This window comes from Elaeis guineensis, unplaced genomic scaffold (genome assembly GCF_000442705.2).
Source record: "Elaeis guineensis isolate ETL-2024a unplaced genomic scaffold, EG11 Super_Scaffold_1000077, whole genome shotgun sequence".
NCBI lineage: Eukaryota > Viridiplantae > Streptophyta > Magnoliopsida > Arecales > Arecaceae > Elaeis > Elaeis guineensis.
Window position 1 is genome coordinate 242,332 of NW_027332427.1, and position 24,952 is coordinate 267,283.

Consider the following 24,952-nt stretch of genomic DNA (forward strand, 5'->3'; position numbering starts at 1 on the left):
TACAAGACCAACTAACCTCTTTGAACCGCATTTGGACTATCCTCTTCTTGTTGTTTCCTCCGATAATCTTGTTCAAATCTATCTAAGGCATGTAACTCATGATACAGTTCCTACAAGCAAGAAACAACGACACTAATAGTAAGTAAAATTGCAAAAACCAAGAAAAAAGCCCCAAGTATGGAACTTCAGAATAAAGTAGCCAGGATCATACAAAAGTTGATGATTAGGCTATCCATATACATAATGAATAAACTGCAAAAATATTAGAATAAAAAAAAATTACAACACTTCTTGATAAAACATCAGTATGAAAAATTATTATGTACTAACATTTCCCTCATTGCTAGAAATCTAGATTTTTTTTTTTTTTTGGCATGTAGCCCCTTGCTTTACAAATTAAATGCATTTAAAGACTTATCTTTTACATATTTGCAGGTTATAGCTTCCATCAAAGAACAAACCAGAAGATCCCTATCCCTTGAGCAAGGTTTTAAATCCCATAGGATGGGACTGTCCCAATTTTCTCATGGAATGGAATGTGCTCCTTGCCCTTGAGTTCTGGCAGAGAGACTGACAATCTTGAAGGAAGGGTGATGATAAATAAACACCCATGACCCAAAAAAGGTTAGCAGAAAGAAGCTCAAACCCAATAATGCCTATGTCCATGAGAATCTCGAAATGAGTGATAATGAGGAGCTTACCCTCAGCAAGAGTCTAGGCAGGAATAATAGTGGTGGTGAAGCGCTTGAAACCAGCTAAGGCATCACTGAAGAGCACAAGTAGCTTTCTAGCTAGAAGCTACAAATAACTAAGAAGAGGAGTGGGAAGATACAAGAGAGGCAGATTATTATTGTAAGTGGTGAGGATGCATGTGACAATAGTTAAAATGAGGATTATTTTATCTACTTGTTTTTTAAAGGTTTGACCCAGTGGAAGGTGTTCAGTAGATATTCAATTAGATTAATGGAGAATTGTCTTGGGAATTTCTGGTGCTGTACTTGTGCTGCAAGCTTGTAAGGCATAGGCACAGTATACTCTGTCTTGCCACTGTGCGGACTGGCACGTAAAATCCATGATAATTATGCTCATGAAAGAAAAGCAACGCTTGAGCTCATTGAAGTTTCATTCAATCCACTTATTTTGCATATTTTTTCAATGCATCATCTTAAGCATGCCTACCAAAAGCTAAAGCATCATCTCACCCTAACATGCATCAGAATAGTTATAGTTATTTTGCATCTGACATCATAGCTGACCAGTGGAAGATATGCAATTAGATAAAAGGCACCCATCTTATCTCAACCAAAACAGTAAATAAAGATACTCACAGCTGTATAATGAACTGATGTCAGCAGTTGCTGCATCACTGCTTCTGCTTCTTTCAGCTGTTCTTGAGTCGTAAGTTCTGATGCTAGTCTATCATATACAAAATATTCATGTGAATGATGCGAAAACCAAAAAGCATTCGGCCATAATTATAAAGAAGCTGGATGATTTTTTACTTGTCAAAATAACGATCCAAGTTATGCCACTGAGGATCCTTGCAACGATTTCCAAAACGGACAACCTCTTTAGAGAACACTTTCAATTCTTCCCTGTTAGCATGACATCAGAAGTCAATCCTTTATTGAAGAGGTATGTTGCATTGAATAAAGCATCCACAGTTATGAGGAGTGAGATACTACAAAAATAGAATCTTATCAAAATAAATATCCATTTGCAAATTATTGAAATTGAATATGAAATACTTTTAAGCAATTGAATCAGAACAAAATGAATGAATGCCTCCAACAGTGAACCTTTTGTCAGCAGCAGCAATCCTTAGTAACTCATCCATATCTTTGGATATCAAATGTTGCACACCTTCTGAGGGAAGCACCTCTTCTTTCAAATGTTTTATGTTTTCTTTTGACAGTGACTGCATAAGATTGGCACCTTTAACTATTGTATTGGCAACCTCAAAGGCCAAAATAGATATTTTATTGCCCTTTGTTGTCGTAGCTGATACAAAAGCACTACTAAGGTGCAAACTTGTCATGCTACTACCAAGTGTGTCCAATACGTCCACTGCTTTCCCAAGCCCAACAGTACCTGCCCTGCCTAAATATGAGCTCACTTCTGAAACCTGTTATACAAAAAATAGCTACTTCAAGATCTAGCTATAGAATCAAAACAACAGAGAAATGATAATTACTTTACGGACCTAACATACATCTAAGAAAATTATGGTAAACAACAAAATGTAGGATATTTGAAGCAGTCCAGGTACATGGAGAAATCCAAGAAAGTAGGTTTAAGAGGCATAAAATGTCAGCAAAGACTGAACACATAATTGTATACACTGGAAATTGTAAGATTGCGCATGAATTTGTGAACAAAATGAAGAAAGTGAAACAAGGACTTAGAAAACCAAAGTGTAAGATCACATGCAACAATACAGAGAAAGTTCCTATATTTTTAAGCGAGAAGCTAGAGAATCTTGACTCTTGAGGTTCCATCATGCAATTTTGTTTAACACACACTGGTAGGTAATGAGTAAAAGATATAGCTTTTATGAACCACCATAGATAATGGCTTGTTATCCACACTCAAGACACTACTTGCAGTGCAAGTATTGGGAAAGTGATCTAGGAAAGCATTGAGCAGGAATCCCAACAATCATATATTGCCCAGTATAATCAATGAACTTGCTTGCTATAGAAGAACACAACAAATTCAATAGAAAACTACTGATATAACCTGTTTCCAAGCAATATAATATGAATTTATTAACAGAACCTGCTTAATTAGTAATCCCAGAATGAGAAGATACTAACTCTGTTTGGAATTCAAAAGATGTCAAGCTAGCAAGATAGTGGCAATTGTGAAGCTGACACCATCATAGGAATGTACTTGTGCGATCAGCAATAGACATCCAGATCTGATGGGTTTTGTATTGCTTTAATCTTAAAAATGCTTAACGAATGAAAAATAAAGGTTATCAAGATTTTTAGAACTTCGAACAAGCCCATGTATAGATCCATCCGCACCACTCCAGCAATAAGCCCTTTGTGATGCCGCTACTGGATTGCCTTGCAAAGTCAATCACATTTGCTCCATTTCAAAGATGGTTGTCCTTTAGTGTTAACCCCAAGGGATGCTTTTGATAATCACAAATCATTGAAGCATAAAAATGATCTAACTACTTCAAAGTTCGCCTTGAGATTGTCTATGTAAAATGTTGACTCCTTTGACAAGTTTTGAAATCTCCTGGAAGAAGGTTGAACTAAGAAAAACCAAATCCGGAGATGGATTTCTCGATAAAAGCAAGTTTGGGGAAGTCGAGTCGACTCGTGATAGCAACGGAGTTGACTCTGGCACAATCTGGGTATGGCACACAGTTCTGGCATGTAGGCGAGCCGACTCAAGTAAGCTCCGAGCCAACTCCTTCAGAAAAATAGTAAGCTGGATTTCACAGATCTGAGACCGAGCCGACTTGAGAACATTTCAAGCAGACTCGTGGACATAGCCGAGCCGACTCGAGTAAGCCAACTTTCTCAGAGAATAGAAAGTTAATTTTTGAAGATCTGAGTTCGAGCCGACTCAACAAGTGTTCGAGCCGACTCAAGACCATTTCGAGCTGACTCGAGATCATTTCGAGCCGACTCTTGTGCTTCTGACAAAGATAACGACTAATTCTGCGGATGCTCAGTTTTATCCAAAATTTTTTCAATGGCTCTATTTCGCCTCCAACGGTCATAAACGGCTAAAAATGGATTCAAAATGCATCAAACTTGGAGGGAATGTACAGTAGATATAAGAGAAGCCAAGGAATCAAGGGAAAATATACTTTTGAAGAAAAATAGCCCAAAAAGTTTAGCATTCCCTGCATTCAAGAGACTCAACCACTTCCAACCAAATTTCTCTTGAGAATTGTGAGGGTATTTAAGGAGAAGCCAGTGAGCAATTAGCACAAACATTCAAGCCTTCTTCGAGCAAGTTTCATGGACTCTCATCTGCTTTTTTAAGGAGCTTTCTTGAGTTGTAAAATTTTCTTTTCAAAATTTCTGTATTAAGCGTCAGTGAGACTGAAACTTGAGAATACGTTTAGTCCCAACCTTTGAATTAAATTGGGAGGCTTAGGTAAGGCTTGCAAGATTTTGATTGGTTAACCTGGTAAAACCGATTGGATTGTTTGTGATCCTAGTCAAAACAAACCAACTATATTCATTGGAATATATATGGAATTCTCAATGAAGCTTGGGGAGTGAACGTAGGTATTAGAAGTGCATAGAATCACTATATATCTGCTATATTTATATATGGCTTCCTTTTCATTACTTGCATGTCATCTAGCTTGCTATACACTCACTTTCCTCAATTAAGTTTTGCAAAAATTGCACTACTTGTTTAAATTTTTTTTGAAAATCCAATTCACCTCCCTCTTGGATTGTCTAGCTGGGCAACAATTGATATCAAAGCTTAGTTCTCAGCTAGTAATTGGTCCAATGATTAAAAAAAAGATCATGGCAACTCAATTGGATGATTCACTTACCGAATAGCAATCCACAAATAGGCCATCGCTCTTCAATGGATCAAGTTACACCTATTGAAAGGCTCGCATGTATATTTTCATTCAAGCTCTTAATTATGACTTATGAAGCATCATAATCAATGGGCCATACAAACCCACCATTGTTGTCAATGGCATTAGCATTTCCAAATCTGAAAAAGATTTTAATGAAGAAGAAGACAAAAAATTAATCCAGCTGAATGCTAAGGCAATGAATGTATTATATTGTGCCTTGGATGCTAATGAGTTTAACCGAATTTTCACTTACGATTCAGCAAAAAAAATTTGTAATAAACTTGAAGGAACACATAAAGGCACAAATTAGGTTAAGGAATCAAAAATAAATATATTAGTGCACAAGTATAAACTTTTCAAAATAAAACATAATGAATCAAAAAATCTTGGTAAAGAATATTCTAACAGTAATTTGATAAAAAAAAAATTCTCAGATCTTTGCCTAGAATGTGGAAAGCTAAGGTTACTACAATCCAAAAGGCAAAAGACTTAAACAAGCTGCCAATTGAGGAGCTGCTAGGATCATTAATGACGCATGAACTAGCCATAAAGAAGCACAATAATGAGGGCAAAAAGAAAAAGATCATCACCCTCAAATCTACAGCAATTGAAGAAAATAAAGAGTTATCCGAAAATGATGAAGATGATGAAGACATGGCTCTAATCACAAAAAAAATCAAGAAATTTATGAGAAGAAGAAGACATGCTATCAAAAAAAGGTCAATAGTCAAGGGAGATTCAAGCAAGGACAAAGACAAAAAGAAAGAGAGCAGCCCCTTTGGCATGAATACAAGAAAATCGAGACACTTCAAAGGTGAATGTCCTACCCTAAAGAAATCATTCAAGAAGACTTAGTTAAGAGTTTGCCCAAATAGAATTTTGAAAAGAATCGCATTTATAATGCATGTCAATTGGAAAATAAACTAGGGGGAGCTTTAAACCTAAAAATATAGTTGCTACCTTTAGACCACTTGAATTGATTCATATGGACTTATTTGGACCTACTAGGACTACAATCCTATGAGGAAAGAAATATGGACTTGTTATTATAGATAATTTCTTGCGTTTCACTTGGATTTTATTTTTGGCACATAAACATGAAGCCTTTAATGCTTTCTCAAAATTCTATCTCAAAGTTTTAAATGAAAAGAACTTAATTGCATTTGTAGTGATCACAGTACTGAATTTGAAAATCAGAACTTCAAAAATTTCTATAATGAATATGGCATTGAATATAATTTTTCAGTATCAAGGACATCCCAATAAAACATAGTTGAAAGAAAAAATAAGACCTTAGAAGAAATGGCCCGTACCATGCTATGTAAAGAAAAATTTTCAAAATATTTTTGGGCTGAAGCAATTAACACCGTATGTTACATCCTAAATAGAATTTTAATTCGTCCTATTTTAAAGAAAACCTCCTATGAGTTTTGGAAAGGTAAAAAACTTAATATTAGCTATTTTCTTATTTTTGGATGTCGATATTTTATGCTAAATAAAAAAAAAAATTGAACAAATTTGATGTCAAATCAGATGAGGACATGTTTTTAGGATACTCTACATCGAGCAAGACATATAAAATCTTCAACAAATGAACATTGGTTGTTGAAGAATCTATACATGTTGTGTTTGATGAAGTTAATGATCCTTCCTCGAGAAAGGAAAATGCTTTTGATGATGATGCAGGTATTTTAGAAAATAGGCTGAAGGAACTCAGCTTGAAAGCAACAACAAAGAGCACGATGATCTACCTAAGGAATGGAGATATGCACATAACCATCCAAAAGATCTCATAATTGGTAATCCTTCTCAAGGAATAAGAACTAAAACTTCTCTTAAAAACACTAATGATTATTTAGCTTTTGTCTCTCAAATTGAACCCAAATGCATAAGAAAGCTGAAAATGAATGAAAATGATAATATAATTAGAAATAAAACTAGATTAGTTGCTAAAGAATATATTCAAGAAGGAATAGATTTTGATGAAACATATACACCGATAGCTAGATTAGAAGCAATTACATTGTTACTTATATTTGCTTGTTACATGAATTTCCAATTATATCAAATGGATGTGAAAATCATCTTTTTAAATGGTTATATTGTTGAAGAAGTCTTTGTTGGACAGCCATCCGATTTTGAAAACCATGCATTCCCTAATCATGTTTTTAAGCTTAATAAAGCACTGTATGGACTTCAACAAGCTCCTATGGCTTGGTATAAAGATTAAATAAATTTTTATTTGAAAATAATTTCTCTAAAGGTAATGTAGATACAATACTATTCTTAAAAAAAAAAAGAAAATGACCTATTAGTAGTACAGATTTATGCTGATATCATTTTTAAAGCTACTAATGAAGATCTTTGCCAAGAGTTTGCTGAGTTAATGCAGAGCGAATTTGAAATGAGCATGATGGGAGAACTGAATTTCTTCCTCAGACTTCAAATCAAGCAGACAAAGAAAGGGATCTTCATCAACTAAACAAAATACATAAAGAAAATACTAAAGAAGTTTGGGATGAAAAATACAAAGAAAATCGGCACACCTATGAGCCCATCATGTAGATTGGATAAAGCTGAGAATGGTAAAAGTATAGATCAAAAACTCTATCAAGGAATAATCGGATCTCTACTTTATCTTACTGCTAGTAGACCTAATATACTATTCAATGTTTGCATATATGCTAGGTTTCAAACAAATCCTAAAAAATCTCATATGCTCGCAGTTAAAAGAATACTAAGATCTTAGTAGATATACAAAACTTAGAACTTTGGTACTCAAAGCAATCATCAATTAACTTAATTGGATATTCAGACGTTGACTATGATGGATGCAAAATTGATAAGAAAAGTACCAGTAGAATATGCCAATTTTAGGGTTGAACTTAATTTCTTGATTTAACAAGAAGCAAAACTCAATTGCATCGTCCATGGCCGAGACCGAGTATGTTGTGGCCAAGAGTTGCAGTGCTCAAAGCCTCAAATCCTTTGGATTAAGCAACAACTCAAGGATTATGATATTGAACAGAATGAAATCCCAATAAAATGTGACAACACTAGTGCAATAAACTTAACTAAAAATCCTATTCAACATTATAGAACAAAATACATTGAAATAAAGCATCATTTTATTAGAGCTTATGTTCAAAACAATGATATTGTACTTGAATTTGTATGCACTGATAATCAATTAGCGAACATTTTCACCAAATCCTTAAATGAAAATAAATTTAGTATGATTAGATGTGAGCTAGGAATCTGTGATCCCTTCTAAAAAAAAACTATTTGTTCAATCCTAAAAATATGATGCTTCTTGTAATTCTGATCTTTTCCTATGAATATTCTTCCCATCCAAATTGATTCGAATCGTTTCAAAGTTTTTGAAATCAATTAGGGCTGATTTCTGATTTTGAGACAGCTTGAACCGACTCGACAGGGGACTACGAGTCGACTCATGTCTCAAGCCAACTCTTGTAGAAATTCTCGAGTCGACTCGATCGTCGGGACCCTCTTTTTAAATGGGTGTTCTAAAAACCCTGTTCATTTTACTTCTGTTCCTTCGAGCCCGCTCTCCTAAACACTCCCGACTCATTTCTAAACCCCTCCCAAACCCTTTCCATTGCTATTTCCTTCTGATTCCGTGAGAGATTCGAGCAAACTATGGCTCCCAAGACGAAATCTGCTGTGGGAAAAAGGCTTAGGGCACCAGAATCTTTCAAGAGAAGGGCCAAAATCCGTGAAGATCTTGGAGAACAGCGTCCTTCCCCTCTATTGTCATTCACTCGCCTCCTCGTGCTCCAATGGCTTCATGCGCTGTCACCACAAGAAGAAAAGTCGATTTCAACTTCCTAGAAGATGAGCATTTTTGCATAAGGAGTTGGATCTGCCTACAAGGTTGAGAAAGAATATAAACTCTAGAGGTACCCACTTACCCTAACTTTGTTCAGAAATTCTTTGAGAATGAGGATTGGAACAAGCTCCATCTCATCCACAGTCAAGGGTGTCTTAGTTGTTTTGGATGCAAGGAAGTTGGGACATCTTTTAGCTATGCCTAGGGCAGGAATCTGCTGCCCCAAATTGGAAAATAAAATTGATGGTTTAAAATGCATTTTTGAGAGAGATGATTTGAGTAATATTGACTTCCAATGGCCAATCAACCCTCCATTGAAATGCGACTACTACATAGTATTGTCAACAGAATACTGTTTCCAAAGATTAGGCGCTTTGACTAGATGGCCAAACGAGAAATAGATGTGATGTATTACATGATTCAGGGCACCCCAATGAATCTGCCATTCATGATGTTACGGCAGATAAAGGAAGCTACAGGTAGATCCAAGGCGTGTGTTCCCAATGGTATGGTGTTTGCTCTGATTTTTATGCATGTTAAGATTAGTTTGGAGAGAGAGGATTTCAGAGAACTGCTGCACAGATTTCTACACGGAGCGATCACTCCATTGCATAGGGCACCGCAAATTGGATGGGCGATGGGTGCGCAAAGGCTCGCGACAAGAACCAATTGGAGACGATGATGATGAGGCAGGTCCAAGTATACCTCGGGTTGATAGGACACCCCCGAGTTCACCTTCACCTCCCCCAGCATCAACCAGAGCACCAGCAGCACCACCCTCCCCCATTGCACCTGCATCTCCTCACACTCATTCACATCGGACTGATATCTAAGTAGGATTAGTTGATTCGATCAGTCGAAGGCTGGACATCATATTCACTGCTTTTAGATTAGAGATTCAGCACGACAAGCTCAGACAGGACCTCAAGAGAGTATAATGAGCTTAAGATAGAGGTCAATCAGCTATCGCAGAGGATTAAGGTTTTGGAGCGAGCTCAGAGTCAGAGAGCAAAAGATGCTAAGATTGTTTTTATGTTGGCACAAGAAGCGGCACAGGTCCGTCAAAAAATCACAGATGCCATTTCCTCTCAGTAGAACAGTGTCGAGACTCTTCATGCAACCATGCAACAGTTCGAATCTCAGATGGGAATCCTGATCACTCGCATCTCCCCACCCAAACCGCAGCCTACACCTAGACAGCCTCCCCACCCTCAACCTCAAACCACCTCTACTAAGCCACCCTTTAGCTCTGTTGTTAGGCCTGACTCTGGTTTTCCTTCTTTTCGCCTAGGGCCCTCTGCGAGGATCCGAAGCAAGAGAACTGCTTCTTTATCATCTAGTATGGGAGCCTCGACTCACATCGAGCTTCCTTCAAATGATGATTAGATCATTTAGGGCTAGACCTATAATTTCTATTATATTGATTGTTTTCTCTTTGAAAATCCTATATCTTGGACTGTATTTCTGCTATATTGTTGGTGACACCTTTTTGTATACAATACAACTCATGTAATGATACATGGATTTTGAAATGAAATGCTTATCCTTTCATATTTGTGTCTTTGCCTCTATTTCTTTCCTCTTTCACTTTAGTTGCTGATGACAAAAAGGGGGAGAAAAATAAATAAGATTATAAGATTGAGCATATAGATGCACAAAGATATAAACCTAAGAAGAGCTAACATAAAGGTAAAAACTAACTTAAATCAACATCAATTAACATCACAAAAATTAGTATCTGAAACATCTAAAGCATACATTAAGGGGGAGAAGAAATCAAGCAAAGATAATTTTTTTAAGACTCTAGACAAAAAAAAAATTGTCCAAACCTATGATACTTCCTGCACTTTTACAGCATTACCTTGATACCATGTATAAGGACCGTAACCCCTAATTAATTACCTGTATGACATTCATTTCTTTTGAAATACTAACCCTGTATATGATACAATGCATTACATACAATATATGATGCAATGCATTACTTTAAGCTAGTTATTATTTCTAAATGCTTATGCTCAATGTTTTGTCATCATCAAAAAGGAGGAGATTATTAACCCCACGGAATGATTTTGATGATCACAAATCATTGAAACATAAAAATGATCTAACTACTTCAAAGTTCACCTTGAGATTGTCTATGTAGGATGTTGAGTCCTTTGACAAGTTTTGAAATCTCCTAGAAGAAGGTTGAACTAAGAAAAACCAAATTCGAAGATGGATTTCTCGATAAAAGCAAGTTTGAGGAAGTCGAGTTGACTTTGGCACAATCTGGGCATGGCACGCACTCCTAGCATGCAAGCGAACCGATTAGAGTAAGTCCGAGCCGACCCTCTCAGAAAAACAAAAAGCTGGATTTCGCAAATCTGAGATCGAGTCGACTCGAGAACACTCCGCACAAACTCGTGGATACAGGCGAGCCAACTCAAGTAAGCCACGAGTCGAATCTCTTAGGGAAACAGAAAGCCAACTTTTATCGATCTGAATTCGAGTTGACTCAAGAGGTGTTCAAGCCGACTCAAGACCATTTCGAGCCAACTCGAGATCATTGCAAGCCGACTCCTATACTTCTGACAAAGATAACAGCTAGTTCTGCAAGATGTCCAGTTTTGTCCAAAATTTTTCCAACGACTCTATTTCGCCTCCAACGGTCATAAACAGTCAGAAATGAGTTTAAGATGCATCAAACTTGGAGGGAATATACAAAAGATATAAGAGAAGCCAAGGAATCAAGAGGAATATACTTTTGAAGAAAAATAACCCAAAAAGTTCAGCATTCACTGCATTCAAAACCACTTCCAACCAAATTTCTCTTGAGAATTGTGAGGGCATTCAAGAAGAAGTCGTAAGCAATTAGTGCAAGCATTCAAGCCTTCTTCGAGCAAGCTTCATCAACTCTCATCTGCTCTTTTAAGAAGCTTTCTTGAGTTGTAAAGTTTTCTTTTCAAAATTTCTGTATTAAGTTTCAGTAGGACTGAAACTTGGGAATAGATTTAATCCAAATCTTTGAATTGGATTAGGAGCCTTGGGTAAGGCTTGTAAGATTTTAATTGGTTGACCTGGTAAAGTCAATTGGATTGTTTGTGATCCCGGTTAAAACAAACCAATTGTATTCATTGGAATATGGTGGAATTCTCAAATGAAGCTTGGAAAGTGGATGTAGGTGCTAGAAGTTCACCGAACCACTATGGATCTGCTATGTTTGTGTGTTTGGCTTCCTTTTCATTACTTGCATTTCATCTAGCTTGCTATACACTCACTTCACTCAATTAAGTTTTGCAAAAATTGCACATATTTGTTTAGATTTTTTTTGAAAACCCAATTCACACCCCCCCCCTCTCCTGGGTTGTCTAGCTGGGCAACAATTAGGATGCACAAGATACGTTGACTCCCCTATTTGACTGACCAAAATGACAGCTTTACTAAGCCCCCTTCTATTGCTATAGTTATGAGTCATGCACGCTTATAAAAGTTCTGGCTTCTACAACAGTCATGACCTTACTGATGTAGAGTTTCCCTCATGTGAATTTTCATCCCTTCATCATTTTATTAATCGCCCGTCAATAAGTGGAGTCCGTTATGCTTTACTGCTGCTTCTCATTTTGAAAAAAGGCAGCTACAGGAATCATTACAAATCCAACCAAAATATTGGCTAAACTTAGATGATTTTCTTACTTAAAAGCCATTTGGAGATTCACTCACTAAATTTAAGGTGCCATATTTGGGAAATTTGCTTATCACAGCATGCTAATCTCTTTAAAGATGGTAGATCATGAGGTAGTCCCACATCAACAAGAATGACTTACAAGAACTACTGTACCTTATTCTTTGTTCTTCAAAAGTCTCCATTTCCTCTATCCAAACACATGAGATAGTCATCAGTACCATTTCCACCATTAAAATATTAATATCGCCATAAATTATTTCCATTGCAAAAGTGAATGCTCACTATTTCACCAAGCTTATTTTACTTTGTATATGATGTGTATCCTAGATTATATTTGGACATGACCCCTCAAGTATTGAGCCACTTTAGGGTAAGATTTGGGATTGATTTTTCTGAAATAACAGCAAACAGCTCCTTTCCCATAGTTACGAAAGCAAATTCTTCCATATATGAATTTAGACCTTATGATCCAGAAATAGCCTGCTATATATATCTGTAGTTTGTCATAAGAAGAGAGAGAAAAAGGGGAAGTGGATCAAATAAATAGAATCATAAGATTAGAGAAAGAACAGAACATGAAGAGAATTTATCAAGAAGAATAAATGTAAGAGTAAAAAGAAGAACCCAATGGACTAATATCCAATTAAAATTTCTCCTTCAAAACTTCAATATGATGCCCTCTTACAATCAGGTCTAGAACCTTTTGATAGGTTTAGGCAGAATTGGATTAGATCAGATTTAGTATTAGCCTTCTCAGATAATGCACCGCTTTAAGTTTTTGACCATCTAATTGAATGATGACTAGCAAATGGTACATGCAAACTTGCAACCAAATTATGGAGATACAATGGTGGATCAGGCATGGAATTATTCTCTAAAAAATCTATGGACAAGATCCACACAGGGGAAGCATATGATGTAGTTTAGGTTTAAATTCAGATACTTTTAATTCTTGGTGTTTATTTTCAGTTAATTGCTATTTGATTGAATCTTAGGGATCTTTTACTGAGTCTTTTGGGAGTCAGCTATGTGCCCATAATGTTATGCAGTTTTCATGCTGATTTAAGGGCATTTTCCCAAGTGGTTGCTTAGTAGAATGTTTGTCTTTAGGTCCAGGTTAGTTACAAAAAAGGTTTAAGTAATCAAAATCATGTTTTGGAATGGTTGTATGGCTTCCCATAGTAAGATTATACCAGAGTACGAACTCTACTACTTTCAGGAAGTAGTTGTTTGTAGCTTGTAAAGAAAAAGAGCAGTTTTAAAGTGGTGCAATTTTCAGTTATTAAGGAGTCCCACTCTGATACATCAGTTAAGTTAGGTCTGATGTTCATTACAAGTTGAAAGACCTTAAATTATATATTTTTGAGCAGTTATAGAGTTAATAATTGAGGTACATGATGAATGATCAATGATGTATCACAATATAATGTGGACTATTTCAACTGATTTAGCTCCATTGTGGTGGTTTTCCTTAATTCTGGTCTCTATTCTCTTATCCTATTTTCTCCTCTAATCCACCCTTGACCTTCTCGTTTACCTCTTTAATTACCTCAACTCATTGCCATCTGTTGGTTATCAGGAGAATTTTCTAAACAGCCAAAATCTGATTTCCCCCTAGAATGTGATAACGTTTTTGTAACCCTAACGCAAAGAAGCTGCTGCATTGAGATCCCTAATATACTCATTGCCCATCCCATAATCCCCATGATTGCACCATGTTAAAATCTTGACCTCGGGCAAGAGGTGCAGATAGTCCAGCACAAGCAGAACAATATGAAAATAAAAGAGTTTAGTAGACGTTTGAAACTAAACAATTCTACAATGGACATTATAGTCAAAAATGGGGTTTATCATAGATATAGAAATAACAAACATTGGATTTGAATGAAGACTCTTATCAATATGATAAAAATTATCATGGATGACACCGGGCCTTATCAATTAAGATCATATTTGACAACTTCATAAATGTCTCTTGAATTCTTGTTTATGTGTTGATGAAAGGCACAAATTTAAGAAGAAACCAGTGACATTTTTTTCTTTCTTAATCATATTCAATTATTAAAGATCACAGGTGGTCTGGCAAAAGAAAAAAAGTTTTAAAGACTTATAAACATATAAATGCTCCGTCTCATTTACTTCTGGTCAATATGTTGGAGATTTCTTCAACTTTGACTCCTGTCCAATGCCAAATTAAATTGCTTCCAAATGCTTCCTCAATATTTCCATCCCAATCTTCTCTTCAGCCCATCCCGTTGGACTCCCTTTTCCATTTTCCTCAAAAGGGCTTCAACCTACGCTACACAAAGGCCTCAGCTAATAAAGGCAAATCTTGCAAAAGTCTGTCTGAAAGATCCAAACAAATGTTGAAATAAGGTACGATGGTGTACCATATATATCCATATCAAGAATGTCAGCCTGCCCCATCATCCATGTCAATAACGACGACCTCCATGAGAAACTTACCTTCAGAGCCACATACAATTTCCAGCACTGAACAAAGATACACAAGCTTACACTTAAGAGTGCAATGAATGACCGCCTTTCTACCTTAACATTTTTAAATTTCTTGGCTTCTTTCTGAAAATGTCTCTTCCCTATGCAGGTGTAATTTGTAAACATCATGTCAAACACAATCACCCTGAATATCATCTGCTGAAATATGTTGATGCAAACATCATGGCTGATCGATACCTAAATGCAAGGGATAGGACCCGAAAGGGTTGAAAATCTAGTTGACCGCATCCTGATTCAGCCAATTCGACACTGCCGAGCTGAAACAGCGATAATTTTCTCATCCGGTGTCAAAATCACTATTATGACCCCATTCCGAAAAGCTCTTTTCGAGCTCTACGAGGATGGCGCTTCGCCACCACTACAAATTTCGGAGCCTAATTCAATCGTCTGACAGATCAACGGGAGCGCGCAAAAGTCCTAGTTCGACATGAAGTCTAGTTTCGATTTATTTTTTGTTTTATTTTATTTCGAATTTCTTTTTATAGTTGAATCAAGACTTTTAGTCTATAAAGGAGACCCCCGAGCCAACGTTGTAATCAGTTTATTCGAGTTATTGAAATAAAATTCCAGAGAAAAGAATTTCTTCTTCCCTTTACCATTTTCCTTTGTTCGTGCATCTTCAACCTCTCTTTCCTTCAAAACGTGGCCCTAGGCTGCGTCAGTTGGTATCAAAGCCCAGTAGATCCATGAGTGGAGATTCTTCCCTACAGTCTAGATGGTAGAAGGTGGTCACAAGAAAAACTAACCTACGAATTAGGCGGCGGCGATCCATGATGAAATCACGCAACGGAAACATGACTTAATGTTGAAATGTGAAGATTTAAGGAGATAGATGGTGGATCGGACTACGCGACTTACGTAATTGAAAACCCAGGAGGTGAGATTTGAGATGGATCCAAAAGATCGCAAATCGAAGGATGAGGCTTTAGATTTCGAGAATCCTTTCCATAGGGTTGCTCTGACACACCGGTGTGAAGGACGAGGCAATTTGTTCGAGCGTCCAACCCACTGGTTCGATTCCATCAGAGTAGATCTGTCTGAATATTCGGATAGTCTGCAAACGAAGGTGTTCCTCGATTGGCTGGATCAGATCAAGCACATCTTCAAGTACAAGGAGGTACCTGATGACAAAAAGATAAAACTTGTTGCCTTAAAATTGATAAGTCAAGCTTCTGCATGGTAGCAATAGTTGAAAAAAATCAGGGAGCGTAGGAGCAAACCAAAAATCCAAGACTGAGAAAAGATGAAGAAAGCATTGAGAAAGTAGTTTTTACCCTTCAACTACATGCAGTCCTTGTACCGACGCCTGTAGAACTTGCAACAAGGTCCTAGATCCATGGATGATTACCCAGAAGAGTTTTACAACTCGTGGCTAGGAACGACCTTGCGAAGAACGAGGAATGGATGGTGGCGAGGTACCTGGGGGGATTGAAGCAGTAGATCCAGGATGCCTTGAGAGTCCACACCCTATGGACGATCAAAAAGCCTATCATCGTGCTATTGTTGCTGAGGAGTAGCTACGGCACAAATCTATACTCAGATCTGATACGCCCCAATGAAGCAATCAAGCAACAGAAAACCAACTCTGACGCAATACAACCACTAACCCTTCTGTTCGTGTTGCAGCTGATACGAGACCCATGAAGCCAGCCCCGACAGGATCTTCCATGCTGAGGTGTTATAATTGTGGCGAAATAGGACACATGGAACGAGTGCAAAAAGCCTATTGGACGCCCTGGAAAATGCTGATTGAAGAAGAATCACCACCTGATGAGCAAGAGCCTACCTATGATGAGAGCGGCGAAGAGAAGGATGATTCCTTATTATTTGGGGATTGCGGAGAGGCTCTAGTTGTTCGAAAGATCCTGTTGGATCCAAAGAAAGAAGAAAAAGAAGACTGGAGGCAGACAAATTTTTCATACCTGCTGTACCATTGCAAAAAGTATTTGCAAAATGATCATCGATGGCGGTAGCTGCGAGAACGTCGTCTCCCAGGAAGCCATCACAAAACTAAATCTATCAATAGAAAAACATCCTCAGCCCTATAAACTATCTTGGTTCAAAAAAAAGAGTGAAGTCGTCGTCGATCGTCGCTGCCTTGTATATTTTTCATCGAACAAAAGTACTTCATCAACGTATGATGCGACGTCGTAGCCATGGATGCATGTCATCTACTCCTGGGAGGCCGTGGCAGTATGATCGTAGTATTACCCATGATGGCCGTTGGAATACTTATACATTCTGAAAGGATAATCAGAAGATCACTCTGATACCGATGAAGGAAGATCTATCCACACAAAAATCGGAGACCAGCATCAATCTTCTAACAAAGCATGTCTGTCTAAAGGAGAACGAGCTGGCTAAGCGAGACACCCCACCCCTGGTACGTTCTATTCTTCAGAAATTTGCTGACATTTTCTCTGAAAACTTGCCAGCAGGATTATCTCCAAAAAAAGATATTCAACACCACATCGATCTTGCTCTTAAGGCAAGTCTACCAAACAAGCCAGCATACCGCATGAGCCCGGCTGAACATTAGAAGTTGCAGCGACAGGTCCAAGAGCTACTGGATGAGGGGTACATCCATCCGAGCATGAGTCCGTGCACGATGCCTGCTTTGTTGGTTCCAAAGAAGGATGGTTCGTAGTGCATGTGCATAGACAGTCGAACCATCAATCGAATCACCATCAAATACCGATTTTCGATTCTGAGACTGGACGACATGCTTGATCAACTTAGTAGAGCCAAGATATTCACTAAGATCAACCTGAAGAGTGGCTACCATCAGTTGCATATCCAGCCTGAGAACGAATGAAAGACAGCCTTCAAGATAAAGGAGAGCCTGTATGAATGGCTGGTGATGTCGTTCGGACTTTCCAATACGCCGAGCACCTTTATGAGACTGATGAACCATGTGCTGCAGCCATACATCAGTAAATTCGTTGTGGTTTACTATGATAATATACTTATCCACAGTCCTACTTGGAAGATCACCTGCGGCATCTTGCGAAGGTTGTTAACACACTAAGAAAGGAGAAGTTATTCATCAAGCCCAACAAGTGCAGCTTTATGGCGGATAGCCTAAACTTTCTGGGCTATATCATCTCTTCTGAGAGGCTGCGGGCTGACCCATCCAAGATGCAGGCTATCCAGAACTGGCCGATGCCACGCAGCATTTCCGAAGTCTGTAGTTTCCATGACCTGGCATCCTTCTACCGTAGATTCATCCGACGTTTCTCTTCTGTGATGTCTTCAGTGACTGATTGCATGAAAGGAAGGTGATTTCAGTGGACACCCGAGGCACAAGCTGCCTTTGAAGAAATCAAAGTGAAGATCATCTCTACTGATGTTCTTGGCCTTTTAGATTTCTCCAAAATCTTTGAGGTGGAGTGTGATGCATCCTCCACTGGGGTTGGTGGAGTTCTCCATCAAGAGGGGCAATCCATTTGCTTCCACAGCAAAAAATTATCTGGGTCCAAACTGAATTATTCAACCTATGATGTGGAATTCTATGCGGTGATCAATGCGCTACGACAGTGGCGTCATTACCTAGTCCAAAGGGAGTTCATCTTATACACCAATCATGAAGCCCTGAAATACATTAATGGACAAGAAAAGCTAAGCCGCAGGCATATCAAATGGATGAATTACTTGCAAGAGTTTCACTTTATTCTCAAGCACAAATCCAATGCTCAGAATCGAATGACGAACCGCTAAGCAGGACAGCCTAGCTATTGGGATTTCTTCACATAGAGGTGATCGGATTTGATACCTTAAAAGACCTCTATGCCAGCGATCCAGATTTTGGCCGAATTCTATAGGAGGTATATTCTCATGACCGAGTTGATTTCCAATTGCATGATGGAATTTTGTTCAAGATGTGCAGTTTTGTATTCCCGATTGCTCTTTACAGGAGAAGATTGTACAAAAGCTTCATAATGAAGGCCACTTTGATCGAGACAAGACCCTCACATTGATCCATAGCAAATACTACTGACCAAAATTGAAGCGTGATGTAACCAGATTTGTGGAGCGATGTCGGGTCTGCCAAGTATCTTAGGAGACGACGATGAATGTTGGATTATACACTCCTTTATCTGTTCCAAGTCATCCATGGGAGGAGATCACTATGGACTTCGTACTAGGACTACCTGTGACCCAGAGACAGTGCAATTCCATGTTGGTTGTGGTAGATCGATTTTCGAAGATGGCTCACTTCATCGCCTGTCGCAAGACCATGGATGCCTCAAATGTTGCTCTACTGTTTTTCAAGAAAATTATGCATCTCCATGGAGTACCCAAGTCCATTACATCATATCAAGATACAAAATTCATGAGCCACTTCTAGAGGAACCTATGGAAAAGCTTGAGCACAACCTTAAAGTTCAATTCAGCCTATCATCCTCAGACAGATGGTCAGACCGAGTCCGTCAACATGAGCTTGGAAAATTTATCGAGTCTTGTTGGTGAGCGCCCGAGCAGTGGGACTTGATCTTGGTGCAGGCTGAGTTCGCCTTTAATCGTTCAATGAACCGAACCACAGGCTCCAGCTAGGGGTGAGCAAAAACCGAACCACAGCTCCACTAGGGTGAAATCGAACCAAATCGCAGGTTTGGTTGGGTTTAAAATTTTATTCAATTTGGTTTGGTTGGTTTTTGACATATAAAAAATATGTTTGGATTGGTTCAGATTTGTCAGTAAATAAAATCTTTCTCAAACCGAACCGGACCGACTTTAATAAAATGACGTCATTTTGATTAGAATGTTGTTTATGTTGGAGTATTAATGTATTAAAAAATAATTTTGGATTTATGGTATTGTTTATCAATTTGATTTTGTGTTGATTAGTCTTAAACCCTAAATGATTTACTGGATTATTTATTTTTTTGTAATGTGTTGGAAATCTTTATTTTAATTCTTAATGATGGTGTTTGTTTAAGAATTTTATTTTGTTGAGTGATAATATCTTATGTCAATTTAAATCATTTTACTTGATAAATTTTCTTGATGGTACTCTTTTGTGAAAAGGAAACAAGTCTTTATGAATCACAAAAAAATAATAATAATAATATAAATCGGTATGTCAAACCAAACCATTTAAATCATATTGGTTTGGTTTGGTTTCAATCTTCTATTGGTCTGATTTTATTTATAAAAATGCCAAACCATTTAGGACTAGTTCGGCTTAGGTTTGAGCATTAAATCGATCCAAACCGGATCATGCTCACCCCTAGCTACAGTCTGTTTCCGATCGTCTATGGATCGAATCCGAGCAGTGTTCTAGACTTAACTCCCATCACTTCCAGTGGGCGACCCAGCACGAAAGTTGAAAATTAGGCTGAAGAAGTTTAAGCTATCCATCAGTCAGTAAAAAACAGATTGAATCCAATAATGCCAAATAGAAAGAGGCCGTGGACAAGCATTGAAAGAAGATAATTTTTGAGGTCGGCGATTATGTATGGACTATTCTGACCAAAGATCGATACCCAGTTGGAGAATACAATAAATTGAGTCGACACAAAATAGGCCTCCTCGAGATAATCAAGAAGATCAATGACAATGTCTATCAGTTGAAGCTGTCCAGCCATCTTCGAATCTCTGATGTATTCAACGTGAAGCATCTAATTCCTTATACAAGTCGATGATTATGTATGGGCTGTTCTAACCAAGATCGGTATCCAATTGAAGAATACAATAAATTGAATCAGTGCAAAATAAAACCCCTCAAGATAATCTAATTCCTTATACAGGTCGATGATTATGTATGGGCTGTTCTAACCAAGGATCGGTATCCAGTTGAAGAATACAATCAATTGAATCAGTGCAAAATAGACCCCCTCAAGATAATCAAGAAAATCAACGACAAGCCTATCAATTGAAGCTGCCCAGCCATCTTTAAATCTCTGATGTATTCAATGTGAAGCATCTAATTCCTTATACCAGTGATTCATCAGATGAGGAGCCTTTTTACTCGAGGATAAGTTCTTTTCAATCTGGGGAGGACGATGCAGACGTCCTAATTGATCAGTACCTAAATGCAAGGGACAAATTTCGAAAGGATCGAAAATCTAGTTGACCGCATCCTGATTCAATCGATTTGACACTGACGAGCTAGAACGGCCATAATTTTCTCATCCGATGTCAGAATTGCCATTATGACTCCATTCCGGAAAGCTCTTTTCGAGCTCTACAAGGTTAGCCACTTCATCGCTACTACAAATTTCGGAGCCTAATTCAATCGTCTAATAGATCAATGGGAGCACACAAGAGTCTTTGTCCGACATGGAGTCTACTTTTGATTTATTCTTTGTTTTATTTTATTTCAAATTCCTTCTTATAGTTGAATCAAGACTTTTAGTCTATAAATAAGGCCCCCTGGCTAACATTGTAATCAATTTATTCAAGTTATTGAAAAAAAAAAATCAGAAAAGAGAGTTTCTTCTTCCCTTTACCATTTTTTTTTTGTTTCATCCGTCTTCAACCTCTCTTTCCTTCGAAACGTGGCCCTAGGCTGCATCATATGTCCAACCAATGCATCAAGATTAAAGGCGAAACCAAAAATTACAAGAGCTTTTGGGAAGGGAGCACTCCTGAACCTAAGTGTCCGTTTAAAATCTAGTCCAATATCCCATATTTCAACCTGATTCCAACACCTAAAACCTCATTGCATCTCATGATAGCTTTCAAAATTGCCAAGACACCTAGACTACCATTCTTTCTCTGACCAAAATATCTAATCCTTACCAATATGCTAGAATTTCCTACTTCCTGTTCTTCGTAATAATTACCTTTTACCAAATCCAATCCATCCATCTTCAGCAACATCACCTCAGTTCACATGACCATTCTAGCCCCAAAACACCATCCCAACACCATCAGAATTTGTTTTAATATTTTTCAGTTTAGAATATTTTTGATGTATAATATTGAAGAATGACAAAATGTTATTGGACTTAATTGTTTTTTATGGGAAAATTCCAAGTACAGTCTCGTTCTGGTGGCAATTACAAGCTTCCTCCACTCTCTGTTGCATGTCTTCCCTCCTTCAAATCCTTCAGAACAGTCAAACTGTAATCATCAATTAACTTTTTAAGACAAGGAAAGAAAAGCAAACAAGGTTCACTCCAATTCTGCATTCTAGTATATTTTTTTTTATTATTGACAATGGATGCCAAAGGCCAGACTATACTTCTTGTTGGAAATGTGTTTCAACCAAAACAAAAACAAAAAAGAAAAGAGTCAATAAGATGGCAACAACAATGATGTTCTAATGCGTTAATATTTTCTGCTGTTACAAAGAACAAGAATCAGCTTCATATTTGTGTTATCATTTCTTAGAAGCACTTGCAAAGAGAATGAAAAGCAGGAATGCTTAGCTCAAACTAAATCATCTCAAGACTGTCACTACATATTAAGTCACTTAGGTTGCATTTGGTAGCTAGCAATCTATCCAGATTGCTGGTAATTTAATGTGGTAATCTGGATTACTGTGTTTGGTATGCTTTTTGGGTGGTAATCCAGATTGCCTTCCATGAGCAATCTGGATTATTTTGGTAAGGGGTGGCTATCCAGATTATCACTTCTTTAGCAATATTGCAATCAAAATTTTCGACAAAATTATCCCTCAAAAAAATCACACAAAACTCATTGCCCAACCCTCCCCCCTCTCCCCCACCTCTCTCCGCATGCGTCCTTAGCCCGCAGCTCCTCTATCTCCCTTTGCTTGTCCACGGCTCCTCCATCCTTGTCTCCCACCACCACCCGTCGCTCCTCCACACCCATCCCCACCACCCCTACGGCTCCACATGTACCCACCCCCTATCCACCCCCCCCGTGCCCATGGTTCCTCACACCCTTCGACCCGCCACTTCTCCGCGCCACCACTAAACCCACGTCACTCCCGTTACTTCTTATCAGAGAAAAAAGAGCACAAGAATAAAATTATTAAGGGTATTTTGAAAATTTGATTTCACATTACTAATAATCTGATTGTCATACCAAACATGTCAATCAAGATTTTCAGTAATTTTACTGAAACATTATCTGTGTGTACCAAACACAGTAATCAACATTACTGACAATTTAATGATGGTAATCTATCCTGAAGGTAATCCATATTACCTTCCAAAATTGCCTGATAATGCACCAAATGCAACCTTAGTACTACACCTTCATCAGCCACTCACCTTTGACAGGTTTCACACATTACTTGCATTGCAACTGATTTAGGACCACCAAAAAGAGACTTGCCATTATAAACAATTATATTATTTCGAAGCCTACAGATCAGTTGTTCTAAAAAAACTTCCCCTACCGTACAATTAAGTACAAGTATTCAAGCATGGACTTGCCTTGGTAGTCCCAGTTTTAGCAGAGCCAGTGGGCTTTGAGTTAGTTGACCTGGATTTTTGTGACAAAGCCCTAGACAATTGCGGCTCAGCCTCTGCAGCACCAGTCAGGATGTTCCCTGAGTTTGGCACCGTCGAATTGGAGAAGGATTGTTCTTGCAGCCGACTCTCAACAGCTTTCCCGATAGGCAGAACTGTGGGATTGCATTGCATCTTGTCATAAGAATGGGTGGCATTGGCCCGGAATCTCTTAGGCCATTGGCGTCAAGAGTAGTTTCGCTGGGAGATTTGTCCACAGCTGATCTCTTTGAGCAAATTCCTCCCATTGTGCTGAGCCCTTTTTTAGCTGATCTGAATTCTTCCTCTTTTTCCCATAAAAAAACTCTCTTTGTGAAATTCCTTACAGAATTTGATGCGAGCCCAAGATCCCTGAAAAAAAGGGGGAATGGAATAGCAAAAAAACGTAACTAAAAATCTTAATGAAGTATGGGAATGCAACCACAACTCCAATTCATCAACTTACCCCCATGAAATTTTTTAAAAAATTAATGTAGGAAAAAGATCAAGGATTTTAGAATCGAGATGAGTAATCAGAAAAGAAGGAAACCCCAAATCAAAATCCCATTGCAATGAATCAAAGAACAAACATTTGAGCGACCAGAAATTAAAACCCAAACTCAAAATCGGAATAGGGGAAGAAGCAAACAGCAGAAAACCAGCAAAAAAAAAAAAAAAAAATCCAATCTTTAGAAGTCCCAGCAACAGGAAAACAACAAAAAATCAAGGGGAAAAGAGAAAACCGCACCTATACTTGGGGATCGATCAGAACCTAATGGAAGAGCGAAGAATGGTCGGAGCAAGTGATTATTGGATGGATGGATCGACCGATCGATCAAGCTGGAATCTTTGCCCCCTCCACGGCATCGGGAAGACACATAGGAATAGAAAATAGTATCTATATGCAAAGAGAGAGAGAGAGAAAGAAAGCGTGAGAAAGAGGATTGAGGAAGTGGAGATGAGGAGAGAGGAGAGAAAGGGTCTGTCTCTGAGCAGCCCCGGAGCTCAAGAGTCCACCAACCACCAAGAAAATTTAAGCCAACCCCACCCACTCAGGCGGAGCTGGTCAAACTGAAACCCTCCTCTCTCGCTCTCTCTCTCTCTCTCCCTCTCTATACCATCTAACGCCGTTTCTCTGCCCCGGAAGTGGGTTGACGCTTCTCTGCCCCGGAAGTGGGTTGACGCGCCCATCTAACGCCGTTTCTCTGCCCCGGAAGTGGGTTGACGCGCCGTGTGTGGGCCGGCTGCTGCTGAGATTTACGGGCCGAGGGGAGCGCAAATGCGCCTTGGACGGTAAAAGCGTTTTTTTTTTCTCCTGTTAAGAACAGTAAAAAGAGTTTGACGGTCGATGGTGGCTGCTTAATTTCCACCATGAGGGCTAATAGTCGGGAAGGAATAAGATCTACTTTGAAAATTTTTGGAGGAAACGTCACACCCACGAACTATATTTCACTTCTATTCTTGTTTGGGCCTGGCATTGTTCATTTACGTGATGAAATACGAGAAAGCATGGACGGTTGGATCTCATTTGTGGTAGAGAGGTGGAACTTTGAAAATGTGCCAAACGGGTGAGATGATGCAGCCCATTCCTTAGTTGGATTCATGCAAGAGGAAGGAAAAGTATTCCGTGCCATCAGCTATTATTGTACCTTTGACAATGGTTTTCTTTCATTCATCCCTCGAAGTCCACAAAGGTAGATTTTCTATGAGGTGATCATCACGGTCTTTTCCAAAGAATTGGCTCTGTGGTAGTATTTTAGTGAGCTGTGGCTTTCTAACAAAATCCTAATTTTATTTCAGTCTCAAAAAAAAGAAAAAAAGAGCATAATTATACCATTATTGTTATGGATCATCACCTCAGCATCATCGATCATGGCCTCGTCTCCCATGGAGGACCACCTGAGCTCAGATTTTGGCAAGCATGGAGATAGAAAGCTAGGTTCAAG

At 38.4% G+C, this 24,952-nt stretch overlaps 1 protein-coding gene across 1 annotated transcript in view; it reads right to left on the reverse strand.

Moving 5' to 3' along the window:
- LOC105035511 (protein PSK SIMULATOR 1) overlaps positions 1–23,377 on the reverse strand; it is a 34,758-nt gene extending 11,381 nt beyond the window's left edge. Inside the window, 6 exon segments of the mRNA XM_073250519.1 lie at positions 17–110; positions 1,329–1,416; positions 1,503–1,595; positions 1,800–2,125; positions 22,953–23,185; positions 23,188–23,377. Coding sequence (XP_073106620.1) covers positions 17–110; positions 1,329–1,416; positions 1,503–1,595; positions 1,800–2,125; positions 22,953–23,185; positions 23,188–23,275 — 922 coding nt within the window. The 5' untranslated portion in view covers positions 23,276–23,377.
- Positions 23,378–24,952: the final 1,575 nt, after the last annotated feature.